A 24,660-nucleotide genomic window follows, 5' to 3' on the forward strand; every position below is an offset into this window, starting at 1 on the left:
TATATTTTATAAGGCAGATAAAATATATTTTATGGGAATTTGAGTGTGTTTAATAAGTATTTTTTCATTATACATTAGTTGGTTTATTTTTATAATACAATGTTTTAAGAGAAGAAACTATACATAATTTGGTTTTATTTTTAGAATACAACCATAGATCACTTCACGACCTTTTAGCTAAGATCAGATGTAGGATACAACTGTATGCAGCCATAGACAGAGTCCAGTGGCAAGAGAGAGTGTCCTGGAGGCAGGACACTGGCACTGTAGCCACTAACCAAGGTCTTAGGCCCAGCACCCCATATGATTCTTATGTACAGTCAGGAGTGATCCTTAAGCACAGAGCTATCACAGAATATGGACATCCTAACCCCCCAAAAAAGGGGAAAAAAGAAACGAAAAGATAAACAAGTCACTATTTGTATTACTGATTTACTTCTACTTATTTACTTCTACATACTTCCTCTCTGATTCAACTACCAGTATCTTTTGTTTGCTTCTGTGTTTTGTCACATTTTAGATCCAGTGAGCATTGCAAGACACCTTCTCAGTCACTCAGCCAGTGTACCCTGCCCTGTCCCTTTCCCTATATAGGCAGGTAGGTAACATCTAGATGTGGATGTTATACATATATGTAGATATACATCGATAAATATGGATGTAGGCAATAAAGGTAAACATAGACAGAAACAGCTGGAGATGAACACTACCCATCACATATTGTCTGCTCTTCTCTGTCACTGTTCCAAAATCCCTTCTCCCTCCCTCTTTCTGTCTCCGCAGAAACACATCTGCTGCCACTATCTTAAAGTTTCTTTCCATTCAGAATTGTCTTATAGCTTGCTTTGATTCTTTACATTCCACATACGAAAAAAATCTTTTGATGATTATATTTTTTTCTTCCAGACTCAGTGCATTTTGCAGGATACCCTCCAACTCTATCCAGGATGCAGGAGACTGCACTGTTTCATCTTCTCTCATTTATTAGTATTCTATTGTGCACATATACTGCAATTATGTAAGATAATTATGACTCATTATGAGTTTATCATATTGGCATATCATTATTCAATATGCCAAAAACAGTAACAATAATGGGCCTCATTCTCCTGACGCTGAATGCAACAGGGATGAATGGAGATGTTACTGGCACCCGCTCCAGCAAATCTATGAATAACAGGAGGACAATGATACCTTGATGCAGTGATATGAATTTATCTGTTGGTGGGTATCTAAGGTAATTCTGTTTGTTTATTTTAGTTAGATTGTCTTAGCTAGTGGGATTGCTTAATTACATATTACTTGGAGATTGAGATCATGAAAAATTCTGCCTATTTTTTTCCCATGTGTTCTGTGGAACAGAATCTAATATCATGGCCTTTAATCTAGTATGAATTAAACAAATATGGTATGAAGGTATAAATTTCTATTATTAGGGACCCAGAGCAATAGTACAGTGGGTAGGGCATTTGCCTTGCATGTGGCTGACCTGGGTTCAGTCCCTGGCATACCCTGGGGTTCCCTATGCACTGCCAGGAGTAATTCCTGAGCATTACTGAGTGTGACCCAAAAAAGCTAACAAATTCTATTACTATAGGTCTGATCTACTAAATATAATAAGAACTACTAAATATCTTAGCACCTTTACAATAGTACTTTCAAAAATAAAACATTTAAATAAAACTAAAATAGGTCTTAGTGATCTTAGTAATCAAGGAAAAAATGGCATGAGATGTTTAGAATAGCATTTTATTTTAGAAAAATCCTTCAATAGAATAGTTCAGAGTATTCCTAAGTTAACTAATAAAGTAATGACATAAAACTGACACATTAGGTTCATTTCTTTGTTCTAGAGGTGCTTGATTAAAATCTTTAAACCTTATTTGAAATATATAGAAGCAGTAATACTGAAAGTGCTAGCTACACTATTAATGCAGTCTATCTGAATCAGTATGATTAAGTCCACATCTTTACTCTCATCGAAGCATAATATAGATTGCTTCGTGAATATACACAATCAACAATGTAAAATCTGAGAACTCTGCAAAAGAAAAACTGAGGTTGAAATTTTCAGAAAAGCTATACATAACAAATAAAACTATGGACATGATGAATCTGCATGGAGAATCAACTTACACTCCATCCTATTGTCTATCTAGAGATTCAGTTAACTTGTGATAGAATAAGGAATTAAGCAGACGTCTAATTTACTTCTGGTTTTCTGAAGTAATTTTTCTGAGCCATAACTTTCTCATGGCATTCTTCACTTCTGCATTCCTCAGTGTATAGATGATGGGGTTAAGAAAAGGTGTTCCAATAGTATAAAATACTGCCACCATCTTGTCCATAGGGAAAGTAGTTGGGGGGCGTGTATAAATGAATATACAAGGACCAAAGAATAAGATTACTACAATGATGTGAGAGGTACAAGTGGACAGGGCTTTTTTCCTTCCCTCTGCACTGTGGTTTCGAAGTGAATGCAAAATTACAAAGTAGGAGATCATCAGAAGCACAAAACTGCTTGAGCAAATGGCACCACTATTAGTCACCAATAATAAATTGATCTTGTAAGTGTCCATGCATGCCAACTTTAGTAAAGGCTGCAAATCACAACAGTAATGATCAATCAGATTAGGACCACAGAAAGGCAATTGTAAAGCCAATGCAATCTGAGCTATGGAGTGTATGAAAGACCCTATCCAGGCAAGGATGATCAAAGCAATGCAGACCTGTCTCCTCATGATGGTTGGGTAATGCAGGGGTTTACAGATGGCCACATAGCGATCAGCAGCCATGAGGATGAGCACAAAGATCTCCATGCAGCCAAATAAATGAAGTGCAAAGACCTGAGTCATGCATTCATTATAAGATATCACTTTTTTGGTAGATAGGGCATCCACGATAAGTCTTGGAGCTGTGGAAGTTGAAAAGCAGGAATCAGCAAGAGACAAGTAGAAAAGGAAGAAGTACATGGGACTCCCCAGTGTCTGGCTGAACTTTATGGTCACGATAATTAACAAATTGCCCACCACAGTCCCCAAGTAGAAAATGAAGAATATGACAAATACAATTTGCTGTCTCACGGGATCTTGTGTCAGTCCTATGAGTATGAATTCATTTACACTGTTATTTGGCTGCATTGTTCCAATTGATGCAATGAGTGTGCAGACAGGATACTTTTCATCTGAAAAGAAGAAAAATGAAGTAAATGCTGACTATAGATTTAGTACATTTTCCTGTCATCAAATTACCACTTGCCCACAGTAATCATTTAATTTCTGTCTTGTTTATTAGAGATAATGGATTTCACAATATTTCCCCATTAATTAGCCTGATCACCATGAAAAACAATGTACTCTGCAGTCACAAAAAATTTACAATTAATTAACTTGAATAAACACCATGCTTTTTTAAACAAATTCATATGATCCAGATCTGTATATCTTTCAGCATAGTCTGTTAGGAAGCAGGCTACAAAAATACAGAAAAAGCATACAAGTTTTACCTTTCAACTTTTTACATTACTTTAGTCTGTCAGTCTAGTTATTTTAGTAAATTATCTAAATTTCAAGGAATGATTTCTGACTCATCTGATGGTGCTTTACATTCTAAAGCATGGATAGACATGGAAGGGAGAGAAAGAAAGAGGCAGAAATAGAATGATAGACAGAGATAAATAAACCCTTCCAGACCACTAAATTAAGAAACTTACTTGAATCTGCTCTCCAGAGTAATTTTATTTCCTCTTTCTTTGTTTCTTAAGAGCTTCCAGTGATTCATAGTTCTTAATTCAGTGTTAGTCGTTAATTTTGTTTTCTAAAAATGTTTCTGTTGCCTGCAGAAAAAAAATTGTTTTCCTAATTTATTATTTTTTAGCTAATTTGTTTTTGTTTACACACTGAGAATGGTATGTTGAGGAGGGAAACATTAGCAGCATGACACCTCAATCAATCATTTATATAAATGAACAATATGATTATTAAAGCTTATTATAGTTGCGATATTCTGAGTAGGAAAATGCACTCATATCAAAGACGATGAACTACTTTAAAAAAAACTTCCTTTGACAGTGTTTGAAAGTATGGCATAATTGTGCTGCATTTAAAAAAAAAAGCATCAAGGAACCAGAGAAATGGTGCAGGGTTTGCTTTAAGTGGCTGACCACTCTCCAGTCTTAAAAATCTCTCTCCCTATATGATTACCCCAAACGCCATCAGGAGTGATTCCTGAAATCAGAGTCAGGAGAAAGTCCTGTACACTATGGGTGTGGTACTAAACTGAAAACAAAACCAAACATTAAAGAATTCCAACCTTGGACATGGCTTTTATTTACATAAGCATCCTTAGATATATTTTGTGATGTAATCTGAAGATGCAGTGGGATTTCAGAGGGCAGAGCTAAGGTCTAGAATTTGAGTAAGATGGTGTCAGGTATAGAAGAATCTGTTGAAATATCAGGAATATTTACTGCATCATAGATTGACACAGTGTACCTAACTCTATGGCAAATCAAAGTAAAAACTTTGTGGTAGTTTCTAAATCTTGAAAATTAAAGAAATGAGACACTTGGGACCAGAGAGACATAACAGCGTGGAGAGCGCTTGCCTTGCACATGGATGACTCAGGTTCGATCTTCAGCACCCCATATGGTCCCCATATGGTCCCCTAAGCACCACCAGAAGTGATTCCTGACCGCAGAGAGAAAAGTAACCCTTGGGCACAACAAGATGTGCAACAAAAAGGCCAAAAAGGAAAAAATAAAAGAAAAAAGAGACATATACATTCAATTTTTGATAGAATCATTTGTAATGAACATGATTCATAAATATTTGTACAATATATATTATTCATTTATGATGCCTATCAATAAATATTAGATATATATTTCTAATATATGTACATATTATATACTAAATAATTAAGAGAAATATTATAGATAAAATTCAATATATTGGAACATATTCTACTGAAAGCTAACAGGGAGAAGAAAAACAGCATCTTCCAATACAGAGAGATGTAGCCTCTCTATGGAACACTGCATGAGACATAGAAAAGTTATTCGTATTTGCCTATCTCATGCCCATAAGCAAAACAGTCCTTTCCTAGTATTTGTATTTTATGAAGAACTGTTATGTTAAGTACATATTGCTATTTCCTAAGTACATTTGCTATTTTATTAAATACAATAATGAGTTTTGAGTTTTTCTTAAGGATTTTGAAAACTCAAAGTGCGAGATAGCATAGCAGATGAAGCTCTTGTCAACCTTGGTTTGATCCCAAGTATAACATATTGTTCTCCGGACCACAGTGAGCAATGACCCCTGACTCCAGAGCCAGGAGTACCCCCTGGGCACAGCTGTAAAAGCCTCCCACCAAATCTCCCCAAATAAAACAAACAAACAAACACAACTAAACTGGTACAAAATACATTTTTTTTACACTTTCTATTCTTCTGTATGTGCTTGTATTATATTAGAAGAAAATGTGACATTAGTCAGATTCATATTCCCCAAGGATGAATCACATATTAGCTATTCTCAATTATATACCTTACCGTTAGTTTGTAAGTGTTTATGCAGAGAACGCAGCTAAGTTGTTCCCTTTTCTTTAATCCCAAGGTGATTTCAAAGCTTTTTGTTAAAATAGTATATTTTTTAAATGTTTCTAATATTCTGTCTGAATAGCAAGAAGTCGAATCTCTCAATCTCACACAGGAACATCAGTCTTTTTCTGCACCCCCTGGGGTAGGCTAAGATAGTTCCGGGATGTCCTACTCTATAGAAATCCACTTCATATAGGATTTTGCCTGAGAAGGGCTTCTCTTTTGCTTTCCCTGGAGTAGTATTTAAACCTGAATGATGCAAAATACAACTGTCTTGGGAAAATCATTCCCTAATGTTTTCAGTAATTTCTTTCTTTTTTTTTTCTTTTTGGGTCACACCCAGCAATGCACAGGGGTTACTCCTGACTCATGCACTCAGAAATTACTCCAGGTTGTGCTCAGTGATGCCAGAAATCAAACCATGGTCGGACATGTGCAAGTTAAATACCCTACTCACTGTACTATCACTCCAACCCCTGTTTTTAGTAATTTCTTGCAATCAAAATTCATAAGCGAGATCACACTATAAAAATATATTTAAGTTTGGGGCTGGAGTGATAGCATAGTATAGCGGGTAGGGCATTTACCTTGCACTCAGCAGACCCGGGTTCGATTCCCAGCATCCCATATGATCCCCTGAGCACTGCCAGGGGTAATTCGTGAGTGCAGAGCCAGGAGTGACCCCTGTGCATCGCCGGGTGTGACCCAAAACAGCAAATATACATATATATAATATATATATACATATATATGTACATATATATTTATAACAATATTTAATCACCAACAAAAAATCTTATTCTTCAATTTTTCTTATTGCACTTTGAGAATTGGTAACATATTCTTGCAATCTAATATTCTTATTGAATCATATCTAATATTTTACAAATTAAAAAAATTAAGGTCTTTTCTAGTGTCCAGATCTTGATTTTAATTCTGTTTTTTAATAAAATGATTTGTCATCTTGGGTAAAATGCTTGACTCTTGAATTGTCAGGGGCAATATTAAAAAATGACCATGGAAGCTCTAGAACGATGGTGCTAAGCCACAGATAACAACACAACACAAATGCACAAATATCCATATCTATATTTTTCTAATTTGATGAGGATATGCCAAAGGGACAACAAAGTGGTCAAATGACAGAGCCCCTAACTTAAGTTTGGGAAGAAGATAAAAAAGCAAAATAAAAAACATGGAACTGAAATATTCCCAAAGGAGAAAATAATGAATTATGATGATTTTATATTTTGAATTCTGATGATTTAGAATTTTACTAAATGAAATGAGTAGAATAGGAACTGGGGGAAAATCCCAGGTTGGGGTGCATGCCTTGTACTGCTAGGACCCAGCCTTTCCCTCTGACACCCATGTAGTCCCCTGAGCACCACTGGAGTTGGTTGTGGAGGCTTCCCAGAACCTCTTGGTTTGGCCCTACCTGGAGTACTGCTCTTGTGAGTTTACAAAGCACGGGAGTGCCGTGTCTCTTAAGAGTCACTATCCATCCTTAGCAGGCCTCCTCAGCAGAGACAAAGAGACAGGAGACCCAGATTGATGGTGAAATGGCCCATTTAATGCAGAGCTACTAGCACACTAATAGCACATCTAGAGGGGTCAGCAGTAGGACTGCATGTCAGTGTGATTGATGTACAGAGGTAAAACATTCCAGCAGAGGCAATTCTCTGGGAGAGATTAACTCAAGGAGACTCTCTATCTCCCAGGAACTTCCATATTGCTTTTCTTTTTCTCTCTACTCGTATAAAACAAAAAAAATAATTCAAACGATTATTCAAACAGTTAAGTCTATTTCTTAAGATACTTACAATTGTTCGGATAAACACAGTAAGAGATAAAAATCCCAATCTTAGTTCTCTGGGCACTCAGTTCTCTGACTAGAGCGATAGCACAGCGCTTAGGGGGTAGGGCATTTGCCTTGCACGTGGAAAACTCGGGTTTGATTCCTCTGTCCCTCTCAGAGAGCCTATCAAGCTACCGAGAGTATCCAGCCTGCATGGCAGAGCCTGGCAAGCTACATGTGGCGTATTCGATATGCCCAAAAAAGTAATAATCCTCACAATTGAGACGTTACTGGTGCCTGCTCGAGCAAATTGTTGAACAATGGGACAACAGTGCTACAGTGCTACAGTGCTCAGTTCTCTGAGAGCAAGAAGTCTTTTACTGTAAGTCCCAGACTAAGCCCTCAGGCCTGTTCACTTTGTCTTAATCCAGGGAGTCCTGTCTCTTAAGTTATAACAGTTTGCATCAAGATCAGACATTTATGCTTTCTAGATTGTCCCATTTCAATGCCAGGGTAGCTTCTCCACTCACCCTGGATCCATCTCAGTCCCATGGTGGAAACTCCCTTTCGGGGTGTTAGGAACTTTAGCAATTAAAGCCTGAAGCAAATAATTATGACCAATAGCCAGGACTAAATATATTTCAGAGTCAGTTAAATCCCAGATATTAGGAGCATAGCATTAGCAGTTTTTCTGTATTTAAGAACATTGGTCTAGTAAAATATCAAAAGGTTCTCGGGGACATAGAAAAGGAATTGATTCACCATATAAAATCCAGAATTACCAAAAAATTTTGGATTATAAGTTACCAAACTGACTTGGGAGAACTGTGACAATGAAAGGTAAAACACAAAGGAAAGGCTAGAGATAAAGCCAGAAGTTTAGGGATACTCACAGGAGCACTGTAAGCTTCCCTAGGAGGAGGAAAGAGGCAATTCACTGATGAAGCCTAAAACATTTAGGGTTAATATCCAACAGCTGTGAGGGTCCAGATGACCCCTGGACCCCAGCGTCCAAGTGACACCACATCCTCCAGCCCTAGCATGGGACTCTCTATTGTTTGTGGGCAGGTACAGCAGGGATGGCAACCAGTTCACTGCGCACTGCTTGGTACTGTAGGGATGGCACCCGGTTCATTGAGCACTGTTTCAAAGACCTTCCTAAGAATATGGGAGACTAGACAGAAGAATTCCATAAGATTTGTTGGGGCTGGAGCATAGTCATTATGTAGGGCATGTGTCCTGCACACAGATGACCTGAGTTCAATTCGCAGCACCCATACGGCACCCCAAGCCCCACCTGAAGTGATGCCTAAGTGTAGCCAGGAATGAACACTGAGCACTGCTGGGAGTGGTCCAAAACACCCCTCCAAGAAAATTATTCCAAACACTTGTATTGATTTGCTTTTCTTTTAAATGCTCCTATGAATCCATACTTCTTGGGGTGGAAGAATGTACATTTTTACAAAAACAGAAATGTGAATGATGCTACCTTATCCAGCTAAATCTCCATAGTGAAGTTATGTAGTATACTTAGACTGATGTAATGTGAATAACTGGATATTATGTCTGTGGTCTTACTTCAACAATCTTGAGTAGAATGTCAGATAATCCCATAGTTTTTTTTTTTTAATAAGTGAGTCACCATGAGGGTACAGTTACAAATTTACCCAACTCTGTGCTTGTGTTTAACTCATACAATGTTAGAGAACCCATCCCTCCACCAGTGTCCATTCTCCACCACCAATGAAACCAGTATCCCTCCCACCCTCCAATCCGGTCCACACCCAACACCACCCCACCTCTGTGGCATGGTATTCCATTTTGTTTTCTCTCCTTTTGGCTGTTGTGGTTTGCAATAGGGCTATTGAGTGGTCATAGTGTTCAGTCTCTAGTCTACTTTCAGCACATTTCTCTCTTCTCGAGCGGGGTCCCCAACCACATTTTACCTGGTGTTCCCTTCTCTATCCGGCTGCCTTTCCCTCAGCATGTGAGGCCATCTTCCAAGCCATAGATCCAACCTCCTTGTATTATATCTGCTATTCTTGGGTGTTAGTCTCCTACTCTGTTATTTTATATTCCACAGAGGAATGCAATCTTTCTGTCTGACCCTCTCTTTCTGACACATTTCACTTAGCATGATACTTTCCATGTTGATCCACTTATATGCAAAGTTTATGTCTTCATCTTTTCTAACAGCTGCATAGTATTCCATTGTATAGATGTACTATAGTTTCTTTAACCAGTCATCTGTTCTCGGGCACTCGGTTTTTTCCAGAGTCTGGCTATTGAAAACAGTGCCGCGATGAACATATAAGTGTAGATGTCATTTCTTTGACATCACTTTGAATCTGTATAATGCTTTGGGGAGTATTGCCATTTTGACAATGTTGATTCTCCCTATCCATGAGCAGGGGATATGTTTCCATTTCCTCATGTCCTCTTTTATTTCATAAAGTAGCTTTCCATTGATTTCTTTGTAGAGGTCCTTTGCTTCTTTAATTAAGCTGATTCCAGGCACTTGATTTTCTGGGGCACTATTGTGAATGGGATTGCTTTTTTATGTCCCTTTCCTTTGTCTCATTGTTTGCAAATAGGAAGGCTATGGATTTTTGGATATTGATTTTATAGCCGGCAACCTTACTGTACAAGTCTGCTGCTTCTAACAGTTTCTAAGTAGAGATTTTAGGCTTCTTTAGATATAGTATCATACTGTCTACAAATAGTGAGGGTTTGATTTCTTCTTTTCCTACCTGGATGCCCTTAATATCTTTTTCTTGCCTAACAGCTATTGAAAGTACTTTCAGTACTATATTGAACAGCAGTGGTGAGAGTGTGCATCCTTGTCCTGTCCCTGACCTTTGAGGAAAGGCCCTTAGTTTTTCCCCATTGAGGATAAAACTTGCCATAAGTTTGTGGTAGATGGCTTTAACTATTTTGAGGAATGTTCCTCCAAAACACATTTTGGTGAGAGTTTTCACCATGAACCGATGTTGGATCTTGTCAAATGCTTTCTCTGCATCTATTGATATGATTATATGGTTTTTATCATTACTTTTCTCGATATGATGGATTATGTTGTTTGATTTCCAAATGTTAAACCATCCTTGCATCCCCAGGATGAATCCCACTTGGTCATGTTTTATGATCTTTTTAATGAGTTTTTGGATTCTATTTGCTAATATTTTGTTGAGGATCTTTGATCGGTATTCATCAGAGATATTGGTGTAAAATTGTCTTGTTTTTGTGGTGCCTTTGTTTCCTTTTGGTATTAGGGAGATATGTGCCTCATAGAAACTGTTTGGGAAGGTTCCTGTTTTTTCAATTTCCTGGAAAAGCTTGAGGAGAACTGGCAACAGGTCCTCTTTAAATGTTAGGAAGAATTTACCAGTGAATCAGTCTGGACCCGGGCTCTTGTTTTTGGGTAGATTTTTGATTACAGTTTCGATTTCCTTGATATTAATGGGTCTATTCAGGTATTTCCTGTCTTTTTGGTTCAGTCTTGGGAAATTGTAGGAATGAAGAAATTCATCCATTTCTTTTAGGTTTTCTTGTTTCATGGCATACAGTCTTTCAAAGTAGTCTCTGATGATCTTTTGAATCTCCTTGGCTTCTGTCTTGATGTCCCCCTTTTCATTTCTGATTTGGTTTATTAGGGTTCTCTTTCTTTCTTTGTGAGTCTTGCTAGTGGTTTATCAATCTTGTTTATTATCTCAAGGAACCAGCTCTTGGTTTAATTGACCTTTCAGATTGTTTTCTGGATTTCCATATCGTTAATTTCTGCTCTAATTCTTATTATTTCTTTCCTTCAGTCGGGTTTGGGTTCCTTTTTCTGGTCCTTTTTCTAAGATCTTGAGCTGTGAAGTTAAGCTATCTATGTAGGCCCCTTCTTCCTTCCTAAGGAATGCTTGCAGAGCTATAAATTTTCCCCTCAACATAGCTTTAGCTGCATCCCATAGGTTTTGGTAGCTCGTGTCTTCATTCTTGTTTGTTTCGAGGTATCTCTTGATTACTCCTTGATTTCCTTCCTGACCCACTCACTGTTCAACACCAAGCTGTTTAATTTTTGGGTCTTTGCTTTGGTTCTCCATGTTTGTGTGTGATTAGCTTCTATCTTCAGCGTATCATGGTTTGAAAAGATGGTTGAAACAATTTCTAATTTTCTGATTCTATTGAGGTATGTTTTGTGGTCCAGTACATGATCCATTTTGAAAAATGTTCCAGGTGCACTGGGAAAGAATATGTATTCTTTCTTTTTGGGGTATAAAGCCCTGTATAAGTCTATTAGGCTTCTATCTTCCATTCCTTCTTTCAGAGTCAGTGTTTCCTAGATGAGTTTTGTTCTTGTCCATCTATTCTAGCAGTAATAAGGCAGTGTTGAAGTCCCCAACTATTATTGTGCTGCTAGCAATGTCCTCTTTAAAGTCTGTTAGGAGTTGTTTTAAATATTAAATCGGTCACTCATTAGGTGAGTAAACGTTTAAGAGTGTGATTTCTTCCAGTTGTACATATCCCTTGATAAATTGAAAATGACCTTCACTCTTTCTTCGAATCTTTTACAACCTGAAATATATGTTGTAGGATATTAGTATGGCCACCCCAGCTTTTTTGAGGGAGTTATTTGCCTGCAGGATTGTTTTCCATCCTTTTACTTTGAGTCTGTGTTTTTTCTGATTGTTCAGGTGTGTTTCTTGCAGGCAGAAGAATGTTGGGTTTAGTTTCCGGATCCATTTTGCCACTCTGTGTCTCTTAATTGACGTATTTAGGCCGTTGACATTGAGAGAGATTGTTTTGATGGGGTTTTGTGTCATCTTCCTTTGGGGTTTGTTCTTCTTTTGGGGGTTCTTCCTTGTCTTACAGTAGCCCCTTTAGTCCTTCTTTTAAGTTATTTTTGAGTCTATGAAGTTCCTGAACAGTTTTTTATCCCAGAAATAATGTATGGTTCATTTCAGTTTGAGTGAGAGTTTACCCTGATAAAGTATTTTTGGTGATGCATTCATTTCATTGAGTTTTTTTACTATGTCCTACCATTGTTTTCGAGCTTGGAGGGTTTCCTCCGATAGGTCTGCTGTAAATCTAAGAGGTGCTCCCTAGTATGTGATTTCCTACTTTGTAAATTGCTGCTTGCAGTATTGTGTCTCTATCCACAGCATCCATCATTCTGACTATGATGTGCCTTGGAGTCTTTTTATTCAGGTTATTTTATATACATTTATATACATTTTCTTTGTTTTTTGCCAGACATATCTATCAGTAAGAATTTATAACCATGAACCAATGTTAGAGGATTCAGTTCAAGTGATCATTCACTTGAATTATTATTATTATTATTATTATTATTATTATTATTATTATTATTATTTATTTCTTTTGTGTCACATCCAGCAATACTCAGGAGTTACTCTTGGCTCTGCACTCAGGAATTATTCCTGGCAGTGCTTGGGGGACTATAAGGGATGCCGGGGTTTGAATCCGGGCCGGCCGTGTGCAAGGCAATGACCTACATGCTGTACTATCACTCTGGCCCCTCACTTGAATTATTTTACTTAAAATGTGTTTGATTGATTAGTCATTGAAAGTGCTTCAATCATGTAAGTGATAAAAGGGAAAACTGAGTATAGAATTCAATCTGGGAACTCCTAATTATATTTACATTTTTGCATAAAAATAAAACTTTTGTTTAAATTTGTTGAAAATGAACTTATTTCATTAACCTGCTTTCATAGGTTGTGACCCTGTTAGAAGCACCTCACTGACATTGAATATTATTCTTTGGTTTATCTATTCATTTGTTGATGGCTTGTAAGGTTGCTTAAATATTTTGGTTATAAACATAAGTGTAAAAGTTTTTAAGGAGTCCCTGCTTTTAATTATTTGTGGTATGTAGTAGGAATTGGGAATCTGGATAATGCAACTAGCCTTTTGTAATTCTGTTTCAGACTTTTTTATTTATTATTTTGCTTTTTGAGTCACACCCGCAATACACAGGGGTTAGGGGTTACTCCTAGATTTACACTCAGGAATTACTGCTGGCGGTACTCAAGGGACCATAAGGGTTGCTGAAAATCGAACCCGGGTCAGCCGCGTGCAAGGCAAACGCCCTACCCACTGTACTATCACTCCAACCCCTCAGACTGTCTTTTTATGGTGGCTAAAACAGCTTACATCCTTATGAACAATACATAGTTGTACTGTTGTAATTAGTAATGTGCATCATTCCATAAGTTGCTTATCCATTTATATATTATCTGCAAGGACCACCTTTTGCCCACTTACTGCTGCATTTGATTTAAGTTGCATTCATACATTCACATTCTGCATTTTAACCTCACACCAAATAGATTTTTGAAAGAATTTCATTTTCCATGGGATGCTTTTACACTCAGCTTACCATATTCTTTCATACATAAATATCATGCCATTCAATATATCTCTTTCTCTTCTACTATTTCAGTTTTGGGTAGCACATTTAAAACTAATTTCCCAAAGTAATGTTTTGAATGCTCTTCGTGTTCTTGGAGTGAACAGACACCATTGGGCTACACTAGCATGCTATAGGACAAATCGTGACCTTTCTGGCGCCCTCTCGAGCAAATAGATGATAGGTAACAGGTGATATGTGAATGTTTTGAACATTTTCCACTTTAGATTCTTCTACTCATTTTCATAGTTGTAACACTCTTGTCTAGGTATTTAATTCACATGGAGACTATTTTTCCATATAACAAAAAGCAAGGACTCTCAACTTAATTTTTTGTTATTAACATGTACTGTAGACAAATTATTTTTGCAATTTGGGGAACTGTGGAAAAATCTCAAAGCACATATCATAGTTTAAATCTAGAGGCTAAAATGAACTCAAACAAAGAATGTTATAGTTCTGCTGTCAGTAAATTGCAGCAGTCAGTGGAGTCAGTGTAATAATATGCAGGGTGTCAAACGGGAAGCACTGGTGTTTCAGTTAAAAGACTCTCTGGTAGGGGGAATCTTTTATCCAGGGAGGTCAGTCTCTTTTGTGATTTTCAAGATTTCAATCAATAAATAATGGCCAAGTGCATTAGTGTGAATAGTCCACCATAATCATTGTACTAATTCAACTTTTAAAACAACTGGGAGCATCAGAATATATTTTTAATAATAAGTAGAGCTTTTAATAACTGCAGTTCTGATTTTTAATACTGTGATGGTTATAAATGACATTTATAACTACTTAGGTTTTATAAAAAAACTCATTTTGTACATTTTATGCCTTCTGAAAGCCTGTTGTACCTGATGGGGTGTCACACATCTTCATGTTAAAATGTCTACGCTATTAGCAGTTCTGTCTGGATTAGGTCATTGTGACTATCCATTGATCTTATGGAGGAGCGGGGTAATATTTAAAATTGCCATGGCAACGAGGAGATAGTACAGCAGGTCTGGTGCTTTCCCATCATTTGTATAATTGGGATTCATCCTCAGCACTATATATGGTTCCTTAGACCCTGGCAGGAGTGATCCCAGAGCCCAGAGCAGGGAGTAAGACTACAACTAGATGTGGCCACAAACATGATCAAAAATATTTTTTTAAAACTATGATTATTAATACACTCTAGACATTCTTTAATCTTCATTAATTAGTCAATATCCAATTTTGTTCTAGTAGATTGGAAAATCCACTCCAGCTAATGCAGTCACTCCCTTCAATCCCTGTGGACCCAGAGGCCGAAAAGACTTGACTCTAATTTCAGTCTAATTTAGAGTCTTAACTCTAATTTCAGTACAATTTTCCTTGTCTGCTGCGAAAATATTTTACCCTTGAAAACTGAGATCCATAACAATCAGTCAGTCCATAGGTAATGACAAATGGAAAAAAATGTATAATTACTTTGAGGGTAATCTGGAGGGGAGGCATTCTCATTTCTACTCTGATTCCATATTCTCATGAATCATCTTCAAAGGACAAAGAGCAATATCAAATGAATGATTATTGAAAGTACATAAAGCTTTCTGGAAAACTAAAATTCTTATAAATACTACAAGATTGTCATCTAATAGGTATATTAATCCATTCATCAAGAGATTACTCTTCTGTCTTGTAGGATCAATTTATTTGAGGAACATGGTGATATAATTCTTTATGCATCTGTTCATTGCTTATCTCCAGTTAATAAAATAAATAAAGAATTTGATCATAAACTGGGTGGTGAGCAATATAATGGTGGACAAGATCATTTATAATTGTGTGAATGACAGTTTTGGCAGAAAGACTGCATGCAGGGACGAAAATTTACATCAGTGAAGTATCCATGACATTAAGAACATAAAGCTGCCCTGTCTATTATGAAGAAGTTCAAAACATTCAATTTGCAACCAGGTAAAAATAAACTGTGATGCCATATTTGGAATTCAGAGTTATATTTTGCTGCTTCCAGATTGTATTCCAAATTGTATTGGACAGGAGTAGCCCTTTTTGTTTGAATATCTTACCCTTAAACCAGACCATTGACTGCAGATAGAATATGGGAGCTAGGTATAAGCTTTAATTTCTTCAGATGGAATTGTCAAAAGCCTTTTAACACTGTAGCATCACCAACAAACACTGTTTGGAACATAAGGGCACTGACACTATGAAGGGAATTATTTGAAATTACACAGAAACATTTACACTTTGAATGTTTTGATGTTTCCCCTTTTCTATAGTTTCTTCATTTATAAAATAGGCCTAATATAGCACCTGCAGCTTTATACAGGTATAGATATCATTGTCAACACCAAAAGCTTTTATTACTTTTCATACATTTATTAAGGTAAAAAGCATATGTTTTAACACACATGGATAAAACGAGTAGAATTTAGCTTTGAGTTTTTTTAAAAAATTCAAGCATGCAATATGTATTTCATAAAACTTGTCCAATTTACTGAACCTATTTATGCTTTATTAAATGAATCAACATTTATATCAGTCACTATAAGTAGCTCCTGCTGAAGTGATAAAAATATACTGTTTTGCTCTCCTTCAGATTAAACAAATTCACAGAAATATAAGAAGTGCATGTGTATTCTATTACATTGCAGGAGGATTCCAAATTTAAATAACCATGTTTGAAAGCCATACCTTAATGATTAGTGAACTAGACCTCTAATCATCCTTTACTTGCTGAGGTAACTTCAACAAGCCATAGCTTTCTCATGGCGTTTTTCACCTCTGCGTTCCTCAGTGTGTAGATGAGTGGGTTGAGAAAGGGGGTTCCAATAGTATAAAAGACTTCTACCATCTTGTCTGCAGCAAAAGTGATGGGAGGACGTGTATATATAAATATACATGGACCAAAAGATAATATTACTACAGTGACATGGGAAGTACAAGTGGAAAGAGCCTTTTTCCTCCCTTCTGCACTGTGGTTTCTCAGCGAGTGCAAGATAACAAAATAGGAGAACAAAAGAAAGACAAGACCAATTGTGCAAAGCGCCCCACTGTTAGACACCAAAAGAAGGTTGATCTCATATGTATCCATGCAAGCAAGCTTCAGCAAGGGTTGCAAATCACAGCAATAATGATCAATTTCATTAGGTCCACAGAAAGGCAATTCCAAGGCCAGTATAATCTGAGCTATAGAATGTATAAAAGAACCTATCCATGAAAAAATAATCAGGATGATGCAGACCTGCCGCCTCATAATGGTTGGATAACGCAACGGTTTACAGATGGCCACATAGCGATCAACAGCCATGAGAACTAGGACAAAGATTTCCATGGCACCAAATAAATGGAGTGCAAATACTTGAGTCAAGCACTCATTGTAAGATATGAACTTTTGGGTCGACAGAGAATCCACGAGAAGTCTTGGGGCAATAGAAGTTGAAAAGCAAAAATCAACCAGGGACAAATAAAATAAGAAGAAGTACATGGGGCTCCCAAGTGTCCGACTAAACTTTATGGTCAGAATAATAAGCAAATTGCCTATCACAGTTCCCACATAGAAAATGAAGAAGATGGCAAATACCATCTTCTGTCTTACAGGATCTTGGGTCAATCCTAATAGTATAAATTTATTGACACTGCTGTTTTGTTTCATTGTTTCACCGGATGATAAAAGAAGTACAGGATGCAAATAGTTAATCTAGAAAAGAAAAAAATGAAAGAATGCTAAGTTTGCATTTTGTGTGTGTGTGTGTCACAGCAGGCGATGCACAGGGGTTATTCCTGACTGCACTCACAAGTTAATCCTGGCGGTGCTGGGGGAACCATATGGGATCCTGGGGATCGAACCCTGATTGGCCGCATGCAAGGCAAAACCTTACCCACCTTACTATCACTCCAGCTCCAAGAATGCTAAGTTTAGAGATCCAATATATATGCACAATCATAAAAGCATTACTTGCCAATAGTAATCACTTAACACCTGCGTTGATTTTTTTACTACAATGGATATCGTAATATGTTTGATTTATTTACCTGTTCAGCTATTAAAATAATTACACATATAAATATTCAAAAGAAAAATTATTCTGAAGACTGTGTAAACATTAGTTCAGAATATTAGACATGAGTGGTTAATGTCTTGAGCTGAACATTTTTGTTTTTTAATAAGAACCATTTGATGCATTACAAAAATAGAATTTTCTATACATAAATTGGTAGCTTCTTTTTCACTTAACGTTACTGGAACCTGATAATTCATTTATAAACTATCTTCTAATAAATTTAGAACATTTAAGGAATAAGAGTGGAAATATTAGCAGATTTGTAGTGTCTTTCATAATGAAATCTCACAATCAGATGAGAAAACATGAGAAGGAGAGGAAGAGAGAGTGAGAAGTTGGAAGAGAGATTATAAGATAGCTTATTTCATAAATCTTATTTCATACTATTTAGAAGATTTTTCTTATCACTTTACCCCTCTAGCATTTTCAGTTACTTACAGTAGTAAAGTTAGAATATATTATTAAGTCTTGTATTTTAAAAATTATATTGTGGTTCTCATAGCTAAATTATTCCCTTTATTTATTATATTTTAGTTTTTTAATTTATTGTGGTGCGAAAGTCATGCCTCGCTGTGCTCAGGTTTTACTCCTGGCTCTGTGCTCAGGGATTAAACCAGGCATTACCCAAGTAAGGCATGTGATATTTCACTGAATTATATTATGGCCCAAAGAAGAATGTTTTATGTATCTACTTCACATGTTTCTCCAAATAATACTTCCTGAAAGTGTAAGTGCTAAAATAATGACATACATGCATGTGTCGATACATATGTGCATAAATATATATCCTATAATGATAGTTTTAAACAAAAATATTTACATAGATTAATTTATAACAGTGAAATTAAAGGACATATTTATTTTTAAAGGGAAGTACTTTAATATTGAATAAATAGCAAAGAAAATAATGGGGCAAATTATAATTCCTACAATTTTTTTCTACAAATTTAGAAAGGTACAGTTCTTTGTGATGAGTGATTTGGAATCAATAAAATCACAATTAGATACAGGTTGATTGAATTACAGCAAGAAACAGATAAATTGCATATACATTACACAGGAATCAAATGTTTAGTGATTACATTTGGTACAGATAATTTTACTCAGTCATAGGACTCACTAAAATTCTTACTTGTCATCAAAAGATAAGAAACAAATTCATGGCTAAAGAGATAGTACACACGTAAGGTGTTTGCCTTGCTCACAACCAACCTAGGTTCAATCCCTGGCATCCCATATGGTCCCTTGAACATTGCCAAGAGTAACCCCTGAGTATCACCAGATGTGTTCCCCAAACAAACAAACAAAAAAAAACAATAAAAGTCACTGTCACTGTCACTGTCATCCCATTGCTCATTGATTTGTTCAAGAGGGGACCAGTAACGTCTCTCAGTGTGAAACTTATTGTTACTGTTTTTTGGCACATCAAATGCGCCATGGGTTAAAAATACTCTCAACAACATGAAGCAACTTCAGTTTCTAACATGTTTAAATATGAGGTGATACTATAAAATTATTAATAAAATTGAAGCAAATACTTATGCAGTTGCTTTGAATTTTGAGTGGGTGCACATCTAGTAGTACTCAGGGCTTACTCCTGCCTCTTTGCTCAGAGATCATTATTGGATGTGTTTGGGGGAGCATATGGAGAGCAGGGCATCAAACTATGGTATTCAATATGCAAAGTAAGACCTATATTAGCTTTTATGGCCAGTAAATTACTTCTAACTTTGTTTTTTTCTGTATGTTGCAAAATGACTTCATAACTGAACATTAGGGAATGTAATATTTTATTCATAGAGAACAACACACATCACAGACACATAGAATTTATAAAATAAATGCATTTTTAGGTAATAAAAATAGGATATTTGTGCCCCCAATATGGTAAATGAAAATTTTGGTTACGGAGTTGGAAGGATGACTTACCTTATACTTCTTGATAGATATTTGAAAGATGTCATAATCACACTGCCTTAAACATAGAGCTTTTAAAAGCCTTGGTACTTGACCAATTATCCATCTTGACATTTTACTGATTCTTAGCAAAAATATTTTGAACTGGACTGTAGAGAGAGCAAAATTTTTATAGCATATCATCATTCAAGAATTTGAGTAAAATGATATCAACTACAAAATAATGCTTACTACAGAAACAGTACTGGAGCTCAGTAATCTTGAAGACCTTAACTACAAAATTATACTGTAATTGACTGCAGATTTAAAGGAAATCTTAAAATTTTTCCACATGTGATCTTTGATAAAACTCATCCAAACAGAACGAACATCTTCATTATTTCTAGCAATTAATTAGTACCAAAGTTTTGTTTTACTTATAGATATCTATCACCATCTTCCTAATTATTATCTCACTTGTAAAAATCAAATAAATTTAAATAAAACAGTATAAAAAAGGCACTTTCTGACTTAAAATTTCTAGAGAAATGTAGTTTGATGATGATGATTAGTTGAGTAACTGTAGTTATTAGGAAAAAAAACCCAATGTAATTCAATAGTATTATAACTGGTAAACTCTCACAAACAAGGAAAATAAGCATTGAAAAGGGAAGTCTGCATCCTACTATATCTGAGAAAGACCATTGCCCACGAAATATATTTAATAGGACACTCCGATATCTTCATTTTCCTATTTTCCACATTTCTATCTAACAGTAACTCTTATTGAGCTGTGTCCATCTTACCAGGATCTATTGTGAAGATCTTTGTTTTCCATCTTCTCAATGTTGCAAAGCACTACTAGAAAATTCTCCACTCTCTTCCTTTTCTGTGTTGGATGCATACCTTACAACTGATAAGATTTAGTTTGTTCAAGTTAAATATAACGAAGGCAATTGCCAATATAAATCTTATCACTTTTAGTTAGAATTTCTGAAAAGCTTAGGGTGTTTGGTTGATTTTCTCTCTAAGATATTCTGGACACCCTTCACCCAAGGTGATTCTAATATTGTTTGATTCTTGAGAACCAGGAAATCTTTCATCTCGAACAGAGGCTTGAATTCATATGTGCAGGCTAGAAATCATGTTAAGAAGGTCTCAGAACCATCATATATAGTTTCTTTAACCTACTCTCACGAAAGAATTTGATGGAATGTGCTTCTCTTTGCCTTCCCTGGAGAAGTACTTAACGTTGAATGATGCAGAATATAGGAGTCTGGGGAAGATCATTCCCTAAAGTATCTCTTTCCTTCCAATTAACAAACATAAGCCAGATGTGATAAATAATTTAATCTTTAATTTGTCACGTTATTAAAAAAGTGGCCACTCTTTGAAATTTGAGATGTTCATATGAGCCCTAAATTACACTATAGTTTACCACACTTTTTAAAAGGTGATTCTTACCTAAATTCTTTCATCCAATGAAATGCATCAGGACTTCTTGAAAAAATAATTAATTTTAGGTCTTGGTTGATGAATGGATAAAATAAACAGAGACTCCAGTATTACTAGATACTAAGGAAGTAATAATAGTCACACCACATACAACGTGATGTGATTATGCCAAAAAAACATAGGCAACTCACAAAGAGCCATCAAAACTCAAAGCTGAAAATTGAGCAGTGAGTTATAAACACAGAATTGATGGCATGAAACAAAGGAAAAAATTAAATAATCATAAGCTATGATGCATTATTAATTATAGAAATCATTAGAGGAGGCTAGACTAAAAACTTTCAAATGATTTAATATATATACATACATATGTATATATACATATCTATGTGTTCTCAAAATGTCCTCATCTTAATTATAAACTCATATTTTCCAAAGACCACATTAAGGTGTCGGATTAGGGTATACCACCTGACTAAGCTTATCATCATCAGTGATAAGTTACTAAGTCATATCAAAGCATGTACCCACAAATAAGATATGATGAAATGGCAGTTCATTTCTGTGATTTTTTTCCCCAGTAACACAAAATATCTACTAGTTTTGAGTCAAACTTCAGGTAAAACCAAATGAGAAATTTCATACAAAATGTCCTACTAGAACTCAAAAACATAAGGCCATAAATAGAGGATACACTAAAGTTTTCAGCCTTTTGGGTTGATAAAGAAAATGTGAAGATCCAATGCAATGTGATACCTATATATCAGATAAAAAATGATAAAAGAATTTCATAGAAACTTTTGTTAATGCATCTGAAATTTTTCAATGCCATATTGCTTTAATTGATGTTGACTTTTAAATTTTATTATTATAACAGTTGTTTCAGGCATTTAATTTTCCAACATCAATCCTAAAACAAATGCGAAATTCTGTCCACCAATGTCCCCAATTTTCCCACCCTAGCTTGTCCCCTTAGCAGCCACAAACAAATTTACTTCATACTGCTTGTGACAACACAAAGGAATGTAGCATTATAAAAATACAGGTCAATAAAAGAGAATTTTTGATGTTGTAGTTCAATATATTACTAAAGTCATTGTCTGAGAATTTACTGGGCTGGTTGTTGCCAGTTGAACTTTTTTGTTATTGTTTTCTCTTATCGAGGATGGTGGGCTTCTATTCAACTTTCCCTCAGATTTTCTGTGGTTCTACTGGGAGAGCAGTCACTGTCACTTTCTCTGTCATCCCTTTGCTATCGATTTGCTCTAGCAGGCACCCATACTGTCTCCACTGAGAGACTTATTGTTACTGTTTTTGGCATATCGAATACCCCATGGGTAGCTTGCCAGGCTCTGCCATGTGGTCGAGATACTCTCGCTAGCTTGCTGGGCTCTCCGAGAGAAGTGGAGGAATCGAACCCGGTTCGGCTGCATGCAAGGCAAATGCCCTAACTGCTGTGCTCTCTCTCCAGCCCAGGAGAGCAGTATTATGAAATTTTGAACTGTCATTGAGCTAGAATGCATAGGTCGCCTGATGTAGCTTCTTGTGAAACTCAGCTGTTTCTAAGGAAATTGGCACCAGGTGTGGTCGTTGCTTTTAAATGTAGCTTGAAATCTGGGAGCATGATGTTTCATTTTTCTTTTGCTCAAAATTTTTACTGTGTGGAGTCTTTGTAGCCCCATATAGTTTTTAGATTTTTTGCTTTATTTCTCTAAAAATATTCCATTATAATTTTGATAGTTTGAGTAGCAATCCAATTTTAAAAATTAACAAATTACCTGATTAGACAAATCTCCAAAGAAGATAGATATCCAGATCTCCATAAATAGATAGCAAACAGATTAAAATAATTTCTTATTAGAGATATGCCAATCAAAGCCATAATGAGATTATCTCACACTGGTGATAAAGGTCCTTTATTTGTGTGGCTTCCGTTCGTAGCTTTGAAATTTCTGCTCTCATTTCTTCCTGCATTTTCTTGTTAGACTGTTCCAGTGCTTCATTCATATCCTCCCTTAATTTATTGCATGTCTGTTCCATGGTTGCTTGGAGTACGTCAACTCTCCTCCAGATTTCCTCTCTGGATTGTTTATCTGAGAGGTCGTAGAAGTGAGTAGCCTGTTGATGTTTCTGGAATCTTTTCTTCTCCCTCTCTTCATGGAGGGGATTTTCGCTGTTTCTTTTTTTTTTTAATTTATTTATTTTTAATTAGAGAATCACCATGAGGGTACAGTTAAAGATTTATACACTTTTGTGCTTATACTTCCCTCATACAAAGTTCGGGAACCCATCCCTTCACCAGTGCCCATTCTCCACCACCCGTAAACCCAGCGTCCCTCCCACCCTCCCCAATCCCATCTCCCCCACACCCCACCCTGCCACTGTGGCAAGGCATTCCCTTCTGTTCTCTCTCTCTAATTAGCTGTTGTGGTTTGCAATAAAGGTGTTGAGTGGCCGCTGTGCTCAGTCTCTAGCCCTCATTCAGCCCGCAACTCCCTTCCCCCACATGGACTTCGACTACAATGTAGTTGGTGATCGCTTCTCTGAGTTGACCTTTCCCCGGAACGTGAGGCCAGCCTCGAAGCCATGGAGTCAACCTCCTGGTAATAATTTCTACAGTTCTTGGGTGTTAGTCTCCCACTCTGTTATTCTATATACCATAGATGAGTGCAATCTTTCTATGTCTGTCTCTCTCTTTCTGACTCATTTCACTCAGCATGAAACTTTTCATGCCCATCCACTTAACTACAAAATTCTTGACCGCTGTTTCTTTATATTGTTACAGAAATGTAGAGTTGGAACTTTGTAGTTATTTATTCCTGTTCCCTCTTATGGGAAGGAGGGGCTCTGATTGTGCTAAGCTTCCCTTATTCACTGATAGCTTTTATAAAGTTAAACTAAGCTAATGGGTATTTTGCATAAGTGGTTGAGATGACTAAAGTGATTTTCAAAGAAATAGACAATGCCTATTGTGCTAAGGTAAACAATAATATCTGCGGCCACCTTAACGGGCACTGCTCTGACAGTAGGCCACGTCCACTTTGAGACCACGCCCACTGAGATACAGGCCACGCCCCCAGTATCTTCCTGGCTGGGTCCCGGGTTTGGGGAGGGGTGGCTGCAGGACATTGGGGGCCCAGGAGGCCGTGGTTAGCAGTGGACGAGGAGGCTTGGCCGGGGGTTGGTCTCTGTACCTGGACAGGACCTGTGAGTTACGGGGGCGCTGGGGTTGACTGGCAGAGGCCGCAAAGTGGGGGTAGGGTCCAGAGGGCCCAAGACGGCAGGGTGCCGACTTGGGGGCAGTTTCTTGCAGGGCCGTGGAGCACAGGGAGGAATTTTTTAAAAATATTTTTGGAAAATAATTATAAGATATAGTAATGGTTCTAAGCCATTACTGGAATTATGTGAAAAGTCACTTAATATAGTGGAATCAGTCTAAAGTTCC

At 36.6% G+C, this 24,660-nt stretch overlaps 2 protein-coding genes across 2 annotated transcripts; both read right to left on the bottom strand.

Annotated features, from left to right (window-relative positions):
- Positions 1-2,207: 2,207 nt before the first annotated feature.
- LOC101545281 (olfactory receptor 4C11) lies at positions 2,208-3,140 on the bottom strand. The gene has a single exon (XM_004621614.2). It carries the CDS (start codon positions 3,138-3,140, stop codon positions 2,208-2,210), a length of 933 nt encoding a protein of 310 aa, XP_004621671.2.
- A 13,382-nt stretch (positions 3,141-16,522) lies between these two features.
- On the bottom strand, positions 16,523-17,455 carry LOC101541841 (olfactory receptor 4C11-like). The gene has a single exon (XM_004621602.2). The coding sequence runs from the start codon at positions 17,453-17,455 to the stop codon at positions 16,523-16,525; it is 933 nt and encodes a 310-aa protein (XP_004621659.1).
- Between the last annotated feature and the right edge of the window lie 7,205 nt (positions 17,456-24,660).

The sequence above is a fragment of the Sorex araneus genome, chromosome 6 (assembly GCF_027595985.1).
Source record: "Sorex araneus isolate mSorAra2 chromosome 6, mSorAra2.pri, whole genome shotgun sequence".
NCBI lineage: Eukaryota > Metazoa > Chordata > Mammalia > Eulipotyphla > Soricidae > Sorex > Sorex araneus.

What these genes read in the sequence shown, in the direction of transcription:
- LOC101545281 (XM_004621614.2), bottom strand. Translation starts at nt 3,140, where the DNA reads ATGCAGCCAAATAACAGTGTAAATGAATTCATACTCATAGGACTGACA.
- LOC101541841 (XM_004621602.2), bottom strand. Translation starts at nt 17,455, where the DNA reads ATGAAACAAAACAGCAGTGTCAATAAATTTATACTATTAGGATTGACC.